The following is a 21,216-nucleotide window of genomic DNA, read 5'->3' on the forward strand; positions in this document are numbered from 1 at the left end:
ATTCCATGTAAGGTTTATTTATTTATTATATTTGTTCCCATTGTTCACGTCTCGGGACGGAAAGTCGTTATCGACAGCAGAGACGCGCTCATATTTGAATAGCCGTTGTACGTCGAGTGGGATGGCGTCCGTGGTGTTGCGGCAATTTCGAAGGGACTAGCGAGTTTTTGAAAATTTTGACAACGAGCGAGATAATGGCAGATAATCAGCAGAGCCGCTTCGAGAAGTCCCTCGGATTGCTGACCACCCGCTTCGTCACCCTGCTGCAAAAAGCCAAGGACGGGGTGCTAGATTTGAAAGTCGTGAGTTATCCAACCTGTCGCACACCGAGAAAGAGTTAACCTGAATAACATTAGGTTAAGTTATCGCGGGCGAATACACGTTACTACACGCCATATCTGGGTTCTGGGTTGCGGGAATTTTGAAAGGAGCTCGTTCGGCTCCGCGTTCGCTCGCCCGATCGATCCTCGATCGCGCGGACATTTCGTCCGCCCTCGTGACATTCGGCGCCGAGAATCGGCACCGTAAGCTATAGCGTTATTACGGTATTTTAACGTCGCGACACGCAATCACGCCCTAACCTAATCCGTACAACATACTTGGATTCTTATCGATAAGGTGTCGTCGACGTTGCAGGCTGCAGATCTTCTGGAAGTGCGGCAGAAACGACGCATTTACGACATTACAAACGTCCTCGAGGGTATCGGTCTCATAGAAAAGAAGAGCAAGAACAGCATTCAATGGAAGTAAGTTTTTCCCCCCTCAACATTATTATTTATTTATTTTTTTTTTTTTTTTTTTTTTTTTTTTTATAAACTCTTCTATTCTTTATCTTATTGCCATTTTACAAACTAATTAAACTGATTTAAAGGGGTGCAGGACCCGGCTGCAATACGCAAGAGGTTGGCGAGAAGCTGACAGATCTGAAGGAGGAGATCAGGAAGCTGGAGGATCACGAACATCTTCTAGACACTCATACTCGGTGGATTCAGCAGAGTATAAAAAATATAGAAAATGATATGATAAATAGGAAATATGCATATATTACTTATGAGGATGTCAAAGAAAACTTTCTGGATCAATTTGTACTAGGAATCCAAGCTCCACCGGACACAGAATTATCAGTACCAAATGTTTTGAAGGTATTTTTTAAACATCTGAAAAATATTTAACATTAGCGTATATATTATATTAAAATGTTTTTCATATGTCTCTCCATTTTATACATAGACTGTCGTGCAAGATGATGGAGTGATAAGTTATAACATGTACTTGAAGAGTAATTCGGGAGAGATTAAAGTGTACATGGTTCAACCTGAATTAGCTAAAACTTATGATAATAAAGTGTTGGAAATGAGGTTAAAAGAAGTATCAAAAGGCATAAAACGTGGAAATGAGGAGGATGAAAAGAAAGAGGAAGAAGTCACTGTTAAACCAAAGAGGAAAGTTGGCAGGTATATATATTGAAATTTGGTATTATATTTACAAATATATCTTTATATCTTTTATGCTCTGATCGTACCAGGAATAGCAAAACAATATTCTTGATCTGCACAGAGCAAATAGTATAATCGGTACGTGTGTCAATTGATTTTGTAATGGGGGTGAATAGTTATAAAGCTTGAGCTATTCATTTGATACAAAATGTACATTTATATATTATATTTTAGTAAATACTCAAGACTATTGCATATAAACACATTGAATAAAATTTATTTGTTTTTAACAGACCACCAAAAAGCAGTATCAAACCACAGAGTCCAGTATTGACTGACGATGAGGAAGAAGAAGATCAGGAATTAATAGAAGCCAAGATAGTCCTCCGCGATGTAAGCACTGCAGGTAAATTATGTCGTGTGATTTAAATTTTAAAATTTATCACTCGTAAATATGTTTTTTTTTATGTAAATGTAAATTTTTTAAGATATTAAATATCTGTTTACAGATATCTTTCAAACAGATTTGGAGTTACTCGACCAATTCTATTCTGATTGTAAGTCAAATTTTATATTTCTTGTAATATCTTAAACACTATCTGTAATGTAAATTTTATTTGCAGTTTGCGGACCATTGGTGAGATTAAGTCCACCTCCAGGAGACAAAGATTATCACTTCAATCTTAGTGAGAATGAAGGCGTTTGTGATTTATTTGATATTACGACGTAAAATAAATTGGATTAGTGTAGTTTTCATTTACAAAATGGACTGTGCCAACAGCATACGAAATTAATGGGAAACTTGATAAAATTGTCAAGAAAAATTTGTGCATATAGTTTTAAGGAAATTAATAGATTGCGTAATCATTGAGAGTATACAGTATTTTTTTATTATTAAAAAATATCAGAAGCTAATGCAACATATTGTAAAGATATCTTAGTACAATCTGTTTTTGGCCACTGTTTGTTTTGTACAGTGTTAAGAGTAATGTAAAGTTTTAAAGACGTCTTTTTATATACACTTACCAAGATCTAGCGTCATCTTTGTAATTTTAAGTTGGATTATCACACAAGCTTACTTTATGAATATTGCTGTCCAAAAATACATAATTTGGAAATCTCTATACAATCATTATACATCCATGTAATTAGAGAGAACATATATGATTATTTGTATAATATTATCATAAAGTAAGTTTTTCTTGAATGTTACATTGTAGTAAAAATTTATATGCACATATCTCCTTGAGGTATTCCATGAATACTATGCATATAGGAATAAATATGTACATTATGTATAATTGTGTGCAAATATTCTGCATTTTTAAATATTTTATATATACATATATATATATATATATATATATATATAAAATATTTAAGTTATACATATATATATATATATATATATATATATATATATATACACACACATACACACACACACACCTTTATATATATTGGTGATAAATGTATGTATTCATATTTATGCGGTATATTTTCCTTCAATCACATGACATACAAAGGATTATTAAATATTGTATTTAGAATAGTTTAGATATATATCATATTTGATTTTATTATTTGAATATACGATTATACAGAAAATTTGTATCACTTTCATCAAAGATTATATATATATATATATATATAAAAATAATTCTCAGTACAATCGAAATCGCGCGTATATCAGTATTACCGATGTTTATCGAGTTCTACATTATCGGGAAGGTGAGTATGTATAATAGAACAGCTAATTTCGCAACGCGATTGATTCAGTGGAAAAGTGGTGGGTCGCGTACCAAGGACAGATAAGAATGGACCGGTTTCGTCATCGTCGTGGACGATGGGCACGTGCTTCGTCAACGTCAACGCGGACACGGGGAGACTGCCAGTCGTTATCGGCGTCGCGATACAGCAAGACACACGCGCTCCAGATGCACCGATCCGTATCACGGCGACATATACACACCAACACACACGACGCTGTGATCTGTCAAAGTTGCAGCGAGCACGTTCACCAACGACTGTTGCAACTTGGTGCTTTTCGATCGGTTCTTTATTGTTCTCGGTAACGCTGCGGAAGGTAACTTATCGTGCTTTTAAGTCCATATATCTCTGTATGATGTAATGAATCGTAAAATTACGAAACATCCGTATATCATCCTCTATAGATAAGGGTTTTGAAAAAATGAGATCTGTATAAACACAAACATACATGAATAATTTAAAAAAGGAATTATTTTTTAAGACTGATACAGAAATCAAGAATAATATGTAGCTCTCTAAAGTTTAATTCAAAGCAATTTCGATGAGCTTGTTAATATACTTTTTGGCGCGCTATTCCAAATCTATACTCTTTTTAGAATATGTAAAATGATTTGATGACTTATGAGATAATTTATATATTTCTGCCAACAGGAAAATATCGAAAATGCGGATAATATTTGTAAAATTTCGCGAGATCTCACAGAAATACCCGATCGTTCGAGGAATGGCATCCTATTCAGTTATATGGCCAACTGCAAACTTGTTGCAACAAGAAATAATGGGCAAGGAGTTAAATTACGCAGAAACTTTGCGGTTTAGTTTGTATGGTAGTTTTTACGTGGCACCAACATTGTACTGCTGGCTGAAATGCGCATCTTATCTTTGGCCAAAAGCAAATTTAAAGTCTGCAATCACTAAGGTATAATTATAAGTATATATAAGTATATATAAAGTATATTATTATTATACCTTAGTATATTATTATACATTAATATATATATATATATATATATATATATATATATATATATATATTTGTGTGTGTATGTGCATGTGTGTATAGAAAATTTATAACACAATTTAATTTTTTATATACACAATTTTGTTGAAAATAATTATAATTGATAATAAAATAATTACAGGCTTTGGTCGAGCAAGTTACATACACGCCTGCAGCTATGACTTCCTTCTTCTTTGGCATGAGTTTTCTTGAATTAAAGCCAGTTTCGGAATGTATTGAGGAGGTCAAAATTAAATTTTGGCCAACATACAAGGTATTATTTCTCATAATACAGTTAAGTTCTTAACTCTTAATCATGAGATTAAGGAGATTAATGAAAGATTATTTTTCCTCTAGGTTGCTATTTGTGTATGGCCAATTCTGCAAACCATTAATTTCACCCTGATTCCAGAACGGAATCGCGTTGTATATGTCAGTGTATGCAGTTTAGTTTGGACCTGCTTCCTTGCATATATGAAATCTGTTGAAGCCAAGCGAAAGCAGAAGGAACTAGAAATTAATGACATTAATCGCAGGATTATATTAGATAATAAATTGCAACCTAACGAAAGATCCAGCCATATGCAGATTCCTCTACTACGATGAAAGTTTTAGGATATTATTGATATGCTATTAGACTAATTCATTTGTACATAATTTAGGATGACTTGATTGGAGAAGCTAATTTATACTTTATTATATACTGACGTGGTATCTGTGATATTCACAGTACAAAAATATTACCTACTTTTGCAGGTACATCTTGTTATGTACGATAGTACTTTAAGAATATTAAAAACAAATTGCAAAAGTATTTTTAGATAATATAATGTGATTGACAATATACGAGATATTTGAAACAAATTATTGTTGACAATATAAAAAATGTACAGAATAAAATTAGATATGAAATTGTATATATATAATTATTTTCTTCATTCTACAAGGCTCTATGTTAAAGATTATTAACATTGACATTGTTGACAATAATTTAATTAAAATATAAAATAGAAGAATAATATTTATTTAGCGGAGATTCGAACCTTTATGATAAACTAGGGTTTGAATCCTCGCTGATTGAAGACAAAAGGTTTGAATCTCTGCTAAGTAGCAATATGGCGACTAATAGTGACTGCGAAGCTATTTCGATCTATCAAATAGTAGTGTATTTTTGCCATTTCAGATGTTAGAGAGATATCTTCGTGAGTTTTGAGCGAAAGGATATTTAATTAAATTGTAATTGTACGTGCGTGATGTATCAATGGACATGTACGATCGAATAAAACGAGAGCTCTTCGCAGGTTATTTCTTACCGTTTCTCCCGTCTAGGAGACAATGGCTCGAACCTCTGTATCAGCACAATGTGATCTAGTCGCATCATACATGGACGGCGTTCATGTCAAAATCGCGGAGGCCTACAAACCGCCGAGGAAGATCGGTCTACCAGCGGCGTACAATAATCGGTTGCCTGATGTGTCAAAACTGACGTACGACTTTAGCTTAGAGAAATCGGTACTCGAAAAGGTAATCATTATGTTTGACGTATAACATTCGATGTCTCATATAATATTCCACATGAAAGAATTGTTTGACAGCTCGTTTGTCAATTAATTTGAATTCTTAATTTATTCTCAATTCAATGAATTTGTATTCAGATGTGCGAATGGCGCAAGGCTAGACAGGCTTACAGCAAAGCGCTTCAAGCTCGATTGAAGGAAAAGAGGAAAAAGGAAAAGAAGGAGGCTCCTCCGTCACCACCACTGGACTGTGTGAAACAACTGCCTATCAATACAGCACCTGCTCCGGAAACGACAATACTTACACCGCAACCTTTGTCACCTCCAGCAAATGATCTTCAGGATCTTCAGGACCTTCATGCAAAGATTAATGGGGGTTTGGACTTTGCCGATTTCGATAATGATACAAGCAGTCCCTTTGACAATATGGAATTAAAAACTATCAATGATATGGAGGAATTAGCACAGGTGAGTGAGAACTAATAGTTACTCTACAAAGTTTTATAGATTTTGTACATTTTTATTGTGTAATTCAAATAATTATGTGTGTTATATATAAGTTTAATAATTGTTATACTTTTTTTTTTTTTTTTTTTTTTTTTTTTTAGGTTTTACAACCTAGATCACAATGGGTACCAGCAGGAAAATTGGAGAATATTATAAATGAATTAACAATCGATCACACTTCGGAAATGTCCAAGGATGAGAAAGTTGACGAAATGAAAACTCCAGTGGACAGTCAAGACGACGAGGATGAATTAACTAATGTTGAAAATCATCGTAGCGTTTCAGCAATAATGCAAGAACTTCAAAAAGAATTGGAACGACCTGTTATGGAGGTAATGAAAAAATATTTTCTTTTTCTTTGCAGCATATAGAATTTATAATTTTAATCGATTTATTTTTGCAACAGAACTGGAAGCCGTGGCCTGATTTGGAAAGTCCAGATAGCGATGGGTGTGTAACTCTGAGACATAATGATGCGATATCATCGAACTACGCGAAATCTTCGTCAGATTTGTTATCGACTATGACGGAGGACGATTTAAAGTTGGTGATGCAGTTGAGTGACATGGGATTTCCCAAGTGCAGAGCAGCACGCGCAGTATTGGAATTGGGTCGTGAACACGAAAAGAAGATCATAGAATATCTATTGGCCATCCAATCTCTGGAGGAGAACGGTGTCCCGAATGAATATGCCGAGAAAGCGCTGACACTCACGCAGCACGATCAATCCAAAGCAAAAATCTATTACGAGAATTTATGTACATTGAAAGATCTAGGATTCCACGAAGATGAAGTCTCAGCGGCGTTAGTAAAGTGTAATTTCGATCGTGACAAAGCATTAGACCTTCTAATCGCTTGAATGAACGATTAAATCAATATCTATAGAATATATGTAGACCAGAGAATATTTTCTGTGACTTAATTTTATGTGAAAAACAAATGGATTCTAAAGTAAAAGAAATTTAACTTTTTATACACATTACATGGAAGATACGTCGCATCTTAAAATAACAAGGTATATTTTAATAAAAAAAAAAAAATAAATAAATAGTATTCAATGAACTAGTCTTGAATAATGATATCTAGAGAAAGCTATATTCAACTATATGATATAATTTAATTTTTATATATATATATATATATATATATATATATATATATATATATTATGTTATATCATGTCATGAAATTTGAATCTTTACTAGGCATTATCAAACAAAACATTCACTATTGATAGCCGAGTGTTGCAGAATAAATTATCTGATCGCATAAAAGCAAATTAGAGATTTAATTTACAAAATATTATTGCAGGAGTTCAACAAACAAAAATTTTTATTTCTCTAATACTTTTTATGTACAGAAATGCATTAATTAAATATCAATACCTAAATGAAGAGAATTCATCAATTGATCGAGTGCCAATGAAGCTTAATAGTCATATTCGAATGTGTAGTAAATGCAGTGGCACAACTGCAAAATTGAAAAAGACTTACAAACTAATATTATACTCAGGTATTATACAATTATTTTATACGTTACCTTTTGCTACAACATAAAGCTATCATTATCATGGACTCTGCGTAACCGCTGATACCGATAATGATCCACGCTTCTGTAAATATAGGTTGCTGACACTGTGTATTTATACAGATACTGGCAGGTCCGTTCATTAATAAACTGTATAAAGTATAGTTTATAGAAGACAATGTAAAGTCCAATTTAGTATTCTTGGAAAGTGATTCATAGAGTATCGTCACGTTTGGAGGAGAAGTGAACACATCGAGTGTGTGTTTGTATCTAAAATGTATTTGCATTGAATTATGAGACACTTATACTCTGTGAAAATAGAAACGAAGATGTTGCTGATATTTTTGCATAAGGTTCCTGAATTACCTCTCGATATAAATTCTTCGTAACGCTAATTCCCACAGGGAGCAAGTCGTGTTTTCGTGAACTTTGTGAATTTTTAGAAGCTGTCGTGGTAATTCAATTATAACATCAGCGTCGATTTCATAAAAACCCTTCATCTCTATATACAATTTCATATTTGTGTTTAACACGGTAGTGTCACAATGCGTTTTGAAACACCTGTGATTGCATATATATATATACATATATATATATATATACATATATATATATATATATATATATATATATATATACATACACATGTGAATTATATAAAATTTTACTTTGTAATATGTAATAAAGTAACAGCTGCTCAGGATTTATCTATCTAGTTTACATCGATACGCATATATTCTGGTTATTAACATTTTTAAAGAGCTCACCCAAATGCTAAACTACTTCTATCGTGTATAACCGTCATCCGAAGTTGCGAAAGTAGTTGAAGTAGAAGCGGATACGACACATAATTTAAGTATTCATTTGCATCAAATCGGATACAGGGAGCTGATAAAAATCCATTCAATGGTAAATATCTCAGTCTGTAATAAACATTTGTAATACAATTATGAAAAATGTAAATTAATTTTTATCAAATTATAACTTTGTTTTTAACTTTATTTTTTATAATATCCCTATTTTGTAAAATGTTAATATAGATAATAACCTGTTTGAACATACAGAGATCATGGCAAGTTCAGGAGCTAATGTCAACCTGTTAGGTAGTTCTCTCAGCTGATTGTTATCTATATATAATTCTTTAAGTCTTGGTAAAGAGCCAATCCATTCTGGTAGTGCAACTATCCGATTACCCGAGACAGATAGTATTTCCAGGTTTCTCAGTTTGCTCAATTCTGTTTTTGTTTATTAAATTAATCAATCAATAAATTCTTCTTACGAGTTAGAATATATATACCTAAGAATTACACTTACCAACCGGTAATCTTTCTACAAAGTTGTCATTTAAGAACAAGGACTTTAGATTGCTCAAATTACCGATGCAGGGAGGTATCTGTTCCAGTTTATTAGCGCTTAGATCCAACACTGTCAACTGACTCATTTGACCAAGTTCCATAGGCAATTGTTCAATGAGATTGCCATACATGTACAAGTTGGTTACGTTAAACAGTTCTATAATCCAGGATGGTAGAGTGGTAAGCTTATTCCACTTAAGATATATCTCTTGAATGTGACTGCCATGGGATCTTATTACTTCTGGAAACTCTACGAGACCTCGACAGTTCCAGTGCAGTATGACTTTGTTCTTGACTTCTTTTGCCATCTCTATGGAATCTGGATCCATGTTTAAATGAGATTAGTGGGAATATCCCAGAATGTCAGGGCTATGGGTGATAGTTAATGTTAAAATCATCTATGTCTGCATTTCTGGGGTTAACAGGCACACGCCCAAAATAACTTTGCCTGCTCGCTACTTTGTATTAATAAGCTTCCATGATGGTAATCGGATCGTGCAAAAATTTCACGAGAATATATCATTTCGTTAGTCTGTGTAATCGATATAGGTCCTGGTAGTTCGGTAAAACCGAAGCTTCGAAAGAGGAAAAATTAATAATTTGACGTTTTGCTCATCCATGGTAAACTAACAACTGGATTATTGTTAGCTGGGAGTAATGATATGTTAGTATTTTAAGTCATTCGATGTTAAAAATAGAACAAACCAGATTGTAGTTACAAGTATATGTACTTTTTTATTTTTCTCTTGTGACAGTGAATCCAGCACAAAGGCATTTTTATTCTCCGTTATCCTTTAGTTTCTTCAATTTTCTCGTTTGTATGATGTATACCTCGTATGCACTTGTCAATCTAACAATGCATAATGCATACAAACTCAACAACGATACTCTGACACACTAACACTACTACAGGCTATCAGCTGATCCATGACATATTACGACAGACAACCTTCTTTTTTATTAAACAAGTAACATTTATGGAAATTTATTAAGAATCATAAAAGAAAATGATTCTGTTGATTAGTAGACATAATACTTATTTCAATGTAAAAATTAGAAAATATATTTATGTTGTCAGTTGTCAAGATGAAATATACATATTTTTTTAATCATTTTCGATATACATATCCCGAGATTTCGATAGTTCTCGATGTTGCGATTATGTATTTCGGATATATTTGAATCAAAAAGAAACCTGAGAGGTGAGAGCATGGTGTAAAGATACCATCGACATTTAGGTCGGTATTCATAGTCCGATCTTATATTTAAGACCATCTTAAGATTCCGTTCAACCAATGAAGTAGCCGCATAGCATCATTTTATTGGTTGAACGAGATCTTAAGATGATCTTAAATATAAGATCGGACTATGAATGCCGACCTATATTCATTTTACGGCCGCCCGGAACTACATGGTCGCATGCACAGATTAAAGGCGTGATTACAAGCTCCGTAAAGTTAGCCGAACGACTTTGATTTTTTTATAATTAAAATTAACTAATCGTTTGGAAATCGTGTGGAGATGATCGGAAGTCTAATTAAAACGTTTGGAGGTTCATCGTTTTTTTTTTAATTAAATAATTAAAATTTCGATGTAAAGTTTGCCGAACATTTTTATTTTTCGTCCAATCGAGTTAAACAAGAGTTTATTCGATGCAGAATCGTTAGGTGGTCACGAATAAATTCTTTACAACGTTTGGAGGTCCATACTTTATTCGAAAAATGAAAAAAATCATGTGCAATAAAATTTCAAATTCTTTTAAGGCTTATTCACACTTTGACAGAAAAACAGAAAGCAGATACAAGCTTAGTTTACACCGAGCACTTGATACGCGTACTAAGTACTATACTAGCCAATCATGGCATCTTCTAAAAAAATAGAATGGCTACGATTGGCCAGTAGTATTTAATACGCGTATCAAAGTATGTCGGTGTAAACAAGGCCACAGACTATGTATTATATATTCTATGACCGGTATTCATAGTCCGAACTTATATTTAAGATTGTCTTAAGATCCCGTTTAACCAATGAAGTAGCCGCATAGCATCATTTTATTGGTTGAATGAGATCTTAAGACGACCTTAAATATAAGATCGGACTATGAATACCGGCCTATGTATTATATAAAAGTCTGTGGCTAGAGCTATTATTCGGGTATTTTTTTTCAACTATTGGCAACACTGTGCTAGGGTTGCATTACTTGTATAAAATGCGACAGTAGTTGTGAGCACGAGTTAGTTAGCACAAGTTGGATATTGGATTAGTTTTTCGCGAAATTTACTCTTGGTATTAATTTTCAAGGAATATTCATCAATTAATAAGTTGAAGATGGGCCTACTTTCCGAAGGAAGTCCCTTAAGTTGGGAAGAGACGAAGAAATTGTCTGATCATGTACGCAAACATGGAGTTATTCAATTTATTAACCTTTACAAGAGACTCAGAGATAGACAAGGAGATATTCTCAAATGGGGTGATGAGGTACCAATGTTAAAATTCACTAATTTTTATAACAGATTGCATTAGAAATGACTTTATTTTCCCTCAAAAAATTGCATCATTTCGTGTAACGTGCTAGTTTCTCTCTCTCTCTCTCTCTCTCTCTCTCTCTCTCTCTCTCTCTCTCTCCCCTCCCCCCTCTCCCTCTCTCTCCCTCTCTCTCCCTCTCTCTCCCTCCTTCTCCCTTTCTCTCTCTCTTTCTTTTTCCGCCCTTCCTTCCCTTCCCTCCATTTATCTCTTAAATCTTTCTCATCGATCCGTCGCGATAGTATATCACGTGTGTCATAAATGGTATACCTAGCCGTTCAAATATTTATCGCAATTATCATTGAGAAATTGATCAAAGTCTCTACAACAGACTTTTCAATATTTCTCAATGTTTTACGTTGTATTGTATATCGTATGCATATTAAACAAGTTTTCTGATACACATATATCATCAAATTATTGCACGTCATTACCACATCTGTCTATCATCTGGTAATGATTCATAATCTGTGCACTGTCATAATTTTTTTTTAACTAAGTAATCAAGATATCAATTTATTTCCTCATTTCAAATTTACATGTCATACTTAAATGAGATAAATTTCCTTATATTAAAAATTATTTTTATATTTTTACCTTATAAAAAACTTCAGAAATGTTTCAACTCAAAATTAGTGATAATTGTGTATCATGCAGAGTAATCTTGTTTCTATTCATCAGTAATGAGTAGAAACAAGATTATTTGATTCAAATATTTAATATTTAAAGAAATAATGTTAGAAAGTTAATAGGATGTTGGAAATTTTGTGTTTATTGTTTGGATTATATAGATAAATATAATATATTTAAATTAAGAAAAATAAAATTATTAGACTCTTATTATCAAAACAGAATAATATTTCAAAATATTATTTGACATAAAATAGTGACTTATACAATACTCCTCATGTTTTGAAAATTTTTTGCAAAGTACAGATTTTAACTTAATCAAACATTTATGAAAGAAGAAACTCTTGTAAGAAATTAAAAAATTAAAACATTTTATATTCTAAGAAAAAAATTTATTTAAGTTTGAAATAATATAGATCTTAAACTACTACTGAAACATTTACACAACAGTTAACAGTTTGCAAAATGTGATATGTTCATAATAGATCAATATTATATTAAAACTTGATTGTCTCTTTAACAAATATTGTTTTCTTATATTTAGTTGTTTAAGTAATTTTATATATTATTTATATAATGGAAGTTTTCATTTCTTCGTAAATAATTTTTATGTTGGATATTCTTTAAGTTTAAAGTTTATACATGTATGTATATATAAAAGAGAACTTTTCTATTATTTTATATATTTTAATTAATAGTTTAATAATTATTGCGTAAATCGCAAAATAGTAGAGAACTTTTCTATTCGGTTTGACCTGCTCTATCTGCCCATGAAAGGTCGAGCGATTATTACCGGACACCATGCATATATATATATATATATATATATATATAATCTTAATGTTTATATGTTACCATTGCAATGAAAGTACTTTATATATAAACTTCATTTTTTTTAAATATTAAATGTTTGATTTAGTTCAAATTTTTAAAATAATTTTTTACATATAAAACATTTCAGAGCAATATATCGTAAATAGAAATTTTTTTTTTTTACAATCTGTTTATTTTTGACCATTTTATATTATTTTGTTTTCGATTTAATCTCATTAATGTTTAATAATTATATTAAAAATTTGCTTTTATATATATAGCATAATTATCTTTATATAGGTAGAGTACATGCTCATAAAATTTGATGATGATTCAAAAACTGCAAAACTCAGCTTAAGAGCTGTGGAAATATTAAAAATCTTAAATGAAAAAGAAAATGAAGATCCAAAGTAAGTCCCCTAAATAGTATATACTGATATTAAAATAATACCTTTCCTTAATATCTTTTTTTTTATATATTTAATAATACTATAAATATATGTTAAATAAAAATTACAAAAAATAGACTTCAAAATATCAGCATGCTTTTTTGTTAATTTTAAGTAACCTTTACTTTTAAGTCTTATAGACATGAAACTGAACAATATTGTAAAAAAAAAAATAAAGATTGGTTTCTTATCAAAATTTTATTGTAAAAAATTTAAATTTCTAAAATTTTTGGAAACTTCTGAAAAAAATATTTCAATTGTTTAATTGTTATTTTGTTTATGTGATAAGAATTGATCTTTAATAAATATCAAATTGTTGTTATATACACACACCCACCCACACCCATACCCACACCCACACCCACACCCACACCCACACCCACACACCCACCCATTATTATATATATTCTATTAGTCCAACCAATGAAAAAAGGTACAATACTCAGTGATCTAGTAGATTGATTAAAATGATCCACATAGTGTGTGTGTGTGTGTGTGTGCGTGTGCGTGTGCGTGTGTGTAACAAAATTAATAAATATATATTATGTATGTGTGTATATATATTCAAAAGTAGAATATATAGATATATGTACAATATATGTATATATATATGTAACAATTATTTTCACAGAAATGTAAAGTCACTTTGGAGACCAGAATATGGTGCTTACATGATTGAAGGGACTCCAGGAAAACCATATGGAGGATTATTAGCGCATTTTAATGTTGTTGAAGCTAACATGCGTTATCGAAGGCAAGAGGCAACAAAATTATTACAACCTAATGAAGTTTTAATGTCATTAACTGTTTTCCCAAGGTAGTTATAAAGAGAATAAATCATTAATATGTGTGTGTGAAAATATTTTGACATTTTCTAAATTATATTATTTCTGTTATAGAGTAGGAGCTTCTGACTTTACTGATCCTCCTACTTATTCAACATTTAATATTGGTGCCTCCAAGAGCTTATTTTTTCCTGATGAAGCTATATATCCCGGTCATCCACGTTTCAAGACATTGACTAGAAACATAAGAGAACGACGTGGAGAGAAAGTGGCTATAAACATTCCTAGTATGTAATGGTATATAATATATATAATAATATATAATAATGCATTGTAATAGCAATATATAATAGTAATGTTGAAAATTTTCTATTGTTTATATTACAATATCTAAATGAGTAAATTTTATATAATTCCATGATATTATAAATAGATATTTTTTTTAGTTTACAAAGATACAAATGTGCCACTTTTATTCAGAGAAGATTTTACCAGCAAGGAAAATGATGGGTCCTCCTCTAAGGCATGCAAAGATAATCACATCTACATGGATGCAATGGGTTTTGGAATGGGATGTTGTTGTTTACAACTCACTTTTCAAGCATGCAATATACAAGAAGCGAGAACATTATATGATCAACTAACACCTTTATGTCCAATCATGGTTAGTGTTAAATAATATTATTGCTTAACAATTTTTTTATTTTTTATTTTTTAATATAACAATAACATACTGTCAGAGTATTTTTTTCGTGCATACGTTACAGAACATTTCTTTAACATTCGACAGTTGGCTTTAACTGCAGCCAGTCCGTTTTATCGCGGGTATATAAGCGATGTTGATTGTCGATGGAGCGTCATATCTTCATCAGTGGACTGCAGGACGCAGGAAGAACGTGGATTGAAACCTCTTAAGGAAAATAAATTTAAAATTAGTAAGTCTAGATACGATTCTATCGATTCGTATCTTAGCAAACAGGGGGAAAAATATAATGATGTTCCTGTAACATATGATGATGAAATATATAAGCAACTTTTGAATAATGAAATCGATCATTTACTCGCGCAACACATAGCTCATTTGTTCATCAGAGATAGCGTATCTTTGTTTTCTGAAAAAATACATCAGGATGATTCAGAAGACACTGACCATTTTGAGGTAAGATTGCAATTGTAATAATTGTAATAAACTAAATTATGGATGTTATGTGTGATTGCAGAATTTGACATTTGCACAATTATATAAAATATATTATCGTTTTAGAATATACAGTCTACAAACTGGCAAACTATGCGTTTTAAACCACCACCGCCAAACTCTTCTATCGGTTGGCGTGTAGAATTCCGTCCATGTGAAGTTCAAATCACAGATTTTGAAAATGCTGCAATAGTTTGTTTCACTGTGCTGTTGACGAGAGTCATATTGAGCTACAAATTAAATCTTTTAATTCCAATAAGCAAAGTTGATCAAAATATGGTTAGAGCGCAAAAAAGAGATGCAGTTAAAGTGGAAAAATTTTGGTTTCGTCGTGATATTACTTCAGACATAAAATCTGATGATGTTCAATCAGAATACACTGAATTTACAATTAATGAAATTATTAATGGAAAGGTGCTTATCTCAAGAAAAAAATACACGATAAGAATATTTTGTGTATTATTATTATGTAATCTTTTTTCTATTTTTAATAAATTATACACTTTTGCAAGTTTCACATAAATATATTTTCTGTATAATAAATTCTATTATTTTTGTATTTTTTAGGATGGTATTTTCCCTGGTCTTGTGCCACTAGTTAACTCATATCTCGCTAACATGGATGTAGATGCAGATACACATTGTACTATACAAAGATACTTAAAATTAATACAGAAACGAGCTTCTGGAGAATTATTAACAACTGCAGCCTGGCTAAGGAAAGAAGTTACTTCACATCCTGAATATAAGTAAGCAATATATGTACATATATATATATATATATATATATATATCATGTATATTTTTTTCTTTATTCGGTATTTAAATATGATGTTATTCTAATAAAATATTAAATTCAAAAAACAGGCACGATGCTATAATAACACAGCGTATTAACTATGATTTGCTAAAAAAAATCCATAACATTGTTTCCAATGATATGTCATGTCCAGAACTACTTGGACAGTGCATATCATCTAAAACTACTGATACTATACCTGCTGCTGTTGCAAAAGCAGAAAAATGTTCAACAGGAAATTGTTAATGATAACAATTTTGAAGCATTTCAGGTAAATCAGTAAATATCTTTTTTATAATGCCCTTATATATTTTATATATATATATATATATATATATATATATATATATATATATATATATATATATTTAATACTGTTAATCTTTGTAATTAGATAAGTATATTTTGTGTTTACTATTTTTGTCAGAATTTTCGTTAGAACAGAGTATAAAAGAAATAAGAAATATAGCACAAAGTATAAAATTTTATATTTGTAATTTTATATTCCATTTATTAGAAATGTATTACATACTTCTATCTACAAATATAAGTATATAATAAGAGCAACATAATTTTAAAAATTTTAAAAAAGAAAATTAAAAAAAAAAAAAAAACAGAACATATATAAAAAAAAGAATTAGAATCCTTACAACAATAAATCAACATTCCACATAATATTACATTCCACAAATTAATGAATCTGTGCTTCATTCGTTTAAATGTAATACTTAATAGAATTAGGAAAGTTAATTTAAAAAATAATTTATTACTTATTTTTTCCTTTTTCTAAAAAATAACTCATTACTATCGCTCATTATTGTTACTCAAATAGTAGCGAGTCGTTACAATTTCCGTTATATTTTCCAATGTAATACAAAATCAAATTAAACACGTTATATTATACACAAGTTGAATAAAATATTATATTTTATATTTATTTTAAATTTATATTTTCAAAAATGTTATTTTATTAAAATATAACAAATGCGATATAATTATGATGGTGATATTGCTATTGATATGAAGTATGTAATAATTTTGATAATAATAATTAATTTTAAATAAAAAGAAGAAACTTTAAAAAAATTGTAGGAAAGTTTTTTGATATTTTTAAATGTAAATAAAAAAAAGTTATTTTTTATTGTTATCTTTCAATGGATTCATAAATATAGTAAAAAAAACTCTGACATGATGTTACTTTTTATCTCAAACTCTTGACCAATCAACGAATTATCTGTCTAACTAAATGTTTCTTATAAAGTAAAGAGAAACGAGATAAAAAGAGTTTTGAACAGTTTTTATGTAATGGCGCATTTCAACGTTCTTGATCAATGTTTCTTTACATAAAAATTATATCGAATAGATTCGAAAAAAGTAACGATAAAAATAACTGTTAAATTTATTATTCATTATCAAAAAATATATTATTTTTTCCATTACACGCAAAATTTGTAATGCTGTTACCATTGCAGTTACCGAAAAAAATAACTGTAATGTAATTGTAACAGTATTACAAGTGTATTTTCTCAATTTTGCTTAATATTATGGTGAATATATTGAAAAATTCCTTGAATTGAATACAAACAATAACATGAAAATTTTAATTAATATATATTGCAATATGTATATATTACTAATGTGTGTAGTATATGTATGTAGTTGAAATCAACATAAACTTTAATTTATCAACACAAGGAGATTTATTATCTATCTTATGATTTATTAATAAGATCATTTTCTTTATAATAATCTTTTAGTCTAAAATTTATTTATTCTTTTATTAATCTTACATAATGATCAATGATAGTTAACGTAAGCTACACATCTTGTTTGATCACATTCTTCCATTAATATAAATGATTTTTATTTCCTCAGATACCTTTGTTAAGATAAAGTATATTTAAAAAAACATGTGTACCATAAACTATTCAATATATTATATATGAAAATATATAGTGACGACATAAGAGCTATCAAAACTGTTGCAAAATTTTCTGTGTCTAGTTTCTATCTTTTTATATTATGTTAGAAATGTGTTTCATCTAATTAAGCCCATTAAAAGCGATTTATACAGACATGTTCAAAAAATTAAATAAATTTTAATTCATTGTTTATATAAGATTATGTATGCAGTCAAAGTTATATGTTATTATTAAAAATTATAATTATTAGTTATATATATATATATATATATATGTATTAATTTTAATTCATTGTTTATATAAGATTATGTATTCAAAGTACATTATATGTTATTATTAAACATTATAATTATTAGTTTTATATATATATATATATATATACACACACACACACATATATATATATACAGTAATATATATATATATATATACACAATCTAATATACCTTTTAAATAGTGTACACAGTATTTCTGAATAGTGTTCATAATACTATTAAATCAAATAATAGTATTATATCTTTTCTGATTATTAACATAAACTAAACGTAATTGATTTGACAAGGTTCAAATATTTAATTAACACTATTTAGATGATGATAAATATGATTAAAAAAAAAATATATATATATATACTATAATAGAGATATGTACTTAATATTTATGTTTACAAATTGTACAAAGATATATTCAAGATATATACATATATTTCTACTCCACTGAAGTATTAGTTTTTAGAATATAAATTATATATATATATATATATATATATATATATATATATATAGTTACAGAATAAAAAAAATATATGTATATAATTTATAACTTATTTATGTTGTTATACATACACATACACACACATGCACATATAATTTTCAAAAATTGATAATTACTTTAAATAAAAAAATTGTTATATAAATAAAGCATTAACACTTTATCTTTACTAGCATTGTATATATATATTCTTCTCTTTTTCTCTTGCTATGTCTATCATTACTTCTCTTTATTTTTTTTTTTTTTTAAGTATGAGTGAAAAAAATATGTGATACAGTCAAAGTTTTATTATTTTAAACATGTTTTTACAGGATTATTTAATAATTTCTAATATATTATAAAATATCTTATTATTATATATGTATAACTATATTCACAATTATAAATTTGTCAATCAGTTATATTTATCTAAATTTATTATGTTTATCTAAGCTTGTTTTATATGAAATATAGGTATTCCAAAATAGAGCAACCGACTGTACAACTAAAACTTGATAATGTAAAGGTACTATAGAAAAATTTATAAGTTGTACCATAGGCCAAAGCTAAAACAAAATAATATTATAAAGTAAATGAAAAAAAATTTACACTTTGTATGAGATAAATATAAATCATTCATTACCTTATAATTATTCATTAAAATATCACCATATTCATCTCGCATTTTAAGTTTTACTTTTTCAATATCTTTTCCTTGACAAATACCAATAGCGACTAGTAAAACTGCTATAAATGTAGGTGCAAATAGCAATTGATCACACACAACCTTTTTTATTGCAACAGAATGACCTTTAGAACCTATATATTTATCTAAAATACCATACCAAGTTCTTGTTGCTGGACCCTAAGTATTTTATTAATATTATAAATACTCTTATTTATTACTGTGATGTTCTATTTCTGATATTTTTAGTGTTATTAATCCATATATATTTTATATATTGAATTCCAAAAACGTTACTATAAATTTTTTATGTCATGCAACATATAGTACAAATATACTTACACTAATAAACAAACCAATCCCAGCAAATTGCATTGTGCGTACAAAATCAATAGTTTTCGAATTATCTATAAAATTCTGTGCAATCTGATCACCAAGTCCCATCAATATTCCTATTTAATAATTCAATTATATAATTTTTATTATATTACAATGTATTTACTGTATGTACATATATATATATATATATATATATATATATATATATGTGTGTGTGTGTGTGTGTGTGTGTGTGTGTGTGTGTGTGTGTATTGTATAGTAAAATTAAAATAAATTATATTACCAGCTTGCACTGCCTGTGTACTCATCGGATACATTTTTAGTGCTTTCTGGTATAATTTCTTAATATTTCGCATAATTATAAATCATTCAGCAAAATTACATTTTTTAATAAAAATCGTTATTTATTAGTAAAAACAGAATAGAAGATTCATCAAATTCGACTAATAAAATTTATAAAAAATCTATTGAGCTCACTGAAACTATATACATATTGGAAAAGGTACTGGAAACTGAAATAGCTTGACTGTATACGGAAAATATGGTAAGAATAAATCACAGAGCTCTATCAGAGAGAAGCCTGAGAGACGTCACGCCGCCACGGTCCGATTTTACGTAATCCCTGAAAGCGATACGCCCTCTGTGGACATAAAAACGTGGACATTGAACTACATAGCCAAAGTCCACGAATGTTCTCAATGAATAACGCATAATGTGCACAGTTTTGGTTGCGATCCGTGCTATGTCCACAAAATTTATTAAGGGTCGACAGGACCGACGAGAAAATTCCAGCGTCACTGTCACCAACATTGAAAAATGAATTCTTATTCGATGTATCGGTGTATGTCTGTATACGTACAAACATCATTGCATTTTGAGAGAGACAAAGACGACGTTATTGTCTTTCATTGTCTCTCCTTAGCAAGCGGTGCTGCCAACTCAATTTCTTACAATTAGCTGCACTTGCACTTTAAGTACAGATACAATATTCTATTCGGTAATATTTTGCCTCGAAGAAGTTATATTTCTTTATAAAACTTTTTTCGCTACATTCCTTGTAAAATTTATTACCCCGCTAAAGAGTCGGATTTTGCATTTTGACTTTTAAAAAATTTATAATAATTACAATCGGTACACCTGGTCTGTATACTTGATTCACGATCAGTATACCTTATTCATGTCAATTTTATGAAATTAAATTTTAAACCTTT

The 21,216-nt window shown here is 29.6% G+C and overlaps 6 protein-coding genes across 14 annotated transcripts; 4 read left to right on the plus strand and 2 right to left on the minus strand.

Moving 5' to 3' along the window:
• The first annotated feature begins 71 nt into the window (after nt 1-71).
• Nucleotides 72-2,783, plus strand: LOC140675139 (transcription factor E2F5). The gene is made up of 7 exons (XM_072909245.1): nt 72-302; nt 637-746; nt 872-1,142; nt 1,231-1,454; nt 1,730-1,842; nt 1,946-1,993; nt 2,060-2,783. Exons 1-7 carry the CDS (start codon nt 195-197, stop codon nt 2,164-2,166), a joined length of 981 nt encoding a protein of 326 aa, XP_072765346.1. The 5' UTR covers nt 72-194; the 3' UTR covers nt 2,167-2,783.
• A 400-nt stretch (nt 2,784-3,183) lies between these two features.
• LOC140675085 (uncharacterized) lies at nt 3,184-5,132 on the plus strand. The gene is made up of 4 exons (XM_072909132.1): nt 3,184-3,522; nt 3,858-4,125; nt 4,349-4,480; nt 4,564-5,132. Exons 2-4 carry the CDS (start codon nt 3,871-3,873, stop codon nt 4,810-4,812), a joined length of 636 nt encoding a protein of 211 aa, XP_072765233.1. The 5' UTR covers nt 3,184-3,522; nt 3,858-3,870; the 3' UTR covers nt 4,813-5,132.
• A 149-nt stretch (nt 5,133-5,281) lies between these two features.
• LOC140675084 (uncharacterized) lies at nt 5,282-8,735 on the plus strand. 5 transcript variants are annotated; one of them, XM_072909131.1, is made up of 6 exons: nt 5,282-5,442; nt 5,508-5,730; nt 5,862-6,191; nt 6,332-6,562; nt 6,637-7,245; nt 7,591-8,735. In XM_072909131.1, exons 2-5 carry the CDS (start codon nt 5,542-5,544, stop codon nt 7,087-7,089), a joined length of 1,203 nt encoding a protein of 400 aa, XP_072765232.1. In that variant the 5' UTR covers nt 5,282-5,442; nt 5,508-5,541; the 3' UTR covers nt 7,090-7,245; nt 7,591-8,735. The 5 variants fall into 5 exon arrangements, with proteins under 5 accessions (XP_072765232.1, XP_072765228.1, XP_072765229.1 ...); XM_072909127.1 differs by having other exon boundaries at nt 5,283-5,448; XM_072909128.1 differs by having other exon boundaries at nt 5,283-5,448; nt 5,536-5,730.
• LOC140675083 (uncharacterized) lies at nt 7,545-10,195 on the minus strand. Of its 3 annotated transcripts, none has more exons than XM_072909125.1 (7): nt 9,818-10,195; nt 9,072-9,431; nt 8,806-8,992; nt 8,525-8,680; nt 8,124-8,318; nt 7,770-8,027; nt 7,545-7,700 (listed from the first exon to the last, which is right to left on the minus strand). In XM_072909125.1, the coding sequence occupies exons 2-7, from the start codon at nt 9,418-9,420 to the stop codon at nt 7,634-7,636; spliced, it is 1,212 nt and encodes a 403-aa protein (XP_072765226.1). In that variant the 5' UTR covers nt 9,421-9,431; nt 9,818-10,195; the 3' UTR covers nt 7,545-7,633. The 3 variants fall into 3 exon arrangements, with proteins under 3 accessions (XP_072765226.1, XP_072765225.1, XP_072765224.1); XM_072909124.1 differs by having other exon boundaries at nt 9,844-10,194; XM_072909123.1 differs by having other exon boundaries at nt 9,072-10,195.
• Nucleotides 10,196-11,305: 1,110 nt separating this feature from the next.
• On the plus strand, nt 11,306-16,612 carry Gclc (glutamate--cysteine ligase). Of its 3 annotated transcripts, XM_072909358.1 has the most exons (9): nt 11,307-11,590; nt 13,379-13,488; nt 14,159-14,344; nt 14,427-14,599; nt 14,759-14,976; nt 15,103-15,471; nt 15,577-15,924; nt 16,078-16,259; nt 16,378-16,612. In XM_072909358.1, exons 1-9 carry the CDS (start codon nt 11,441-11,443, stop codon nt 16,553-16,555), a joined length of 1,914 nt encoding a protein of 637 aa, XP_072765459.1. In that variant the 5' UTR covers nt 11,307-11,440; the 3' UTR covers nt 16,556-16,612. The 3 variants fall into 3 exon arrangements, with proteins under 3 accessions (XP_072765461.1, XP_072765459.1, XP_072765460.1); XM_072909360.1 differs by lacking the exon at nt 16,378-16,612 and having other exon boundaries at nt 11,306-11,590; nt 15,577-15,979; nt 16,078-16,202; XM_072909359.1 differs by lacking the exon at nt 13,379-13,488 and having other exon boundaries at nt 11,492-11,590.
• Nucleotides 16,613-19,270: 2,658 nt separating this feature from the next.
• Mpv17 (Mitochondrial inner membrane protein MPV17) lies at nt 19,271-20,802 on the minus strand. Its single transcript, XM_072909193.1, has 4 exons — nt 20,289-20,802; nt 20,009-20,118; nt 19,625-19,846; nt 19,271-19,547 (listed from the first exon to the last, which is right to left on the minus strand). Exons 1-4 carry the CDS (start codon nt 20,359-20,361, stop codon nt 19,407-19,409), a joined length of 546 nt encoding a protein of 181 aa, XP_072765294.1. The 5' UTR covers nt 20,362-20,802; the 3' UTR covers nt 19,271-19,406.
• Between the last annotated feature and the right edge of the window lie 414 nt (nt 20,803-21,216).

The sequence above is a fragment of the Anoplolepis gracilipes genome, chromosome 17 (assembly GCF_047496725.1).
Source record: "Anoplolepis gracilipes chromosome 17, ASM4749672v1, whole genome shotgun sequence".
In the NCBI taxonomy this organism is placed as follows: domain Eukaryota; kingdom Metazoa; phylum Arthropoda; class Insecta; order Hymenoptera; family Formicidae; genus Anoplolepis; species Anoplolepis gracilipes.

Bases quoted from the DNA above. Each gene is read 5' to 3' on its own strand.
- LOC140675083 (XM_072909123.1), bottom strand. From the start codon at position 9,441: ATGGATCCAGATTCCATAGAGATGGCAAAAGAAGTCAAGAACAAAGTC. The intron at 8,681-8,805 runs GTTATTATCTAT...TGTTTATTACAG, and splicing joins ATCTCTGTATGTTCAAACAG to ACTGAGATATTTACCATTGA. The intron at 8,319-8,524 runs GTGAGCTCTTTA...ATGCAATCACAG, and splicing joins AGAAGTAGTTTAGCATTTGG to GTGTTTCAAAACGCATTGTG.
- LOC140675084 (XM_072909131.1), top strand. From the start codon at position 5,542: ATGGCTCGAACCTCTGTATCAGCACAATGTGATCTAGTCGCATCATAC. The intron at 5,731-5,861 runs GTAATCATTATG...ATTTGTATTCAG, and splicing joins AGAAATCGGTACTCGAAAAG to ATGTGCGAATGGCGCAAGGC. The intron at 6,563-6,636 runs GTAATGAAAAAA...TTTTTGCAACAG, and splicing joins TGGAACGACCTGTTATGGAG to AACTGGAAGCCGTGGCCTGA.
- Gclc (XM_072909358.1), top strand. From the start codon at position 11,441: ATGGGCCTACTTTCCGAAGGAAGTCCCTTAAGTTGGGAAGAGACGAAG. The intron at 13,489-14,158 runs GTAAGTCCCCTA...TTATTTTCACAG, and splicing joins AAAGAAAATGAAGATCCAAA to AAATGTAAAGTCACTTTGGA. The intron at 16,260-16,377 runs GTAAGCAATATA...TTCAAAAAACAG, and splicing joins ACTTCACATCCTGAATATAA to GCACGATGCTATAATAACAC.
- LOC140675139 (XM_072909245.1), top strand. From the start codon at position 195: ATGGCAGATAATCAGCAGAGCCGCTTCGAGAAGTCCCTCGGATTGCTG. The intron at 303-636 runs GTGAGTTATCCA...TCGACGTTGCAG, and splicing joins GGGTGCTAGATTTGAAAGTC to GCTGCAGATCTTCTGGAAGT. The intron at 1,143-1,230 runs GTATTTTTTAAA...TTTTATACATAG, and splicing joins CAGTACCAAATGTTTTGAAG to ACTGTCGTGCAAGATGATGG.
- Mpv17 (XM_072909193.1), bottom strand. From the start codon at position 20,361: ATGCGAAATATTAAGAAATTATACCAGAAAGCACTAAAAATGTATCCG. The intron at 19,847-20,008 runs GTAAGTATATTT...TAAAATACTTAG, and splicing joins GGATTGGTTTGTTTATTAGT to GGTCCAGCAACAAGAACTTG. The intron at 19,548-19,624 runs GTAATGAATGAT...ATTTTGTTTTAG, and splicing joins TTTTAATGAATAATTATAAG to CTTTGGCCTATGGTACAACT.
- LOC140675085 (XM_072909132.1), top strand. From the start codon at position 3,871: ATGCGGATAATATTTGTAAAATTTCGCGAGATCTCACAGAAATACCCG. The intron at 4,126-4,348 runs GTATAATTATAA...AAATAATTACAG, and splicing joins TAAAGTCTGCAATCACTAAG to GCTTTGGTCGAGCAAGTTAC. The intron at 4,481-4,563 runs GTATTATTTCTC...TTTTTCCTCTAG, and splicing joins AATTTTGGCCAACATACAAG to GTTGCTATTTGTGTATGGCC.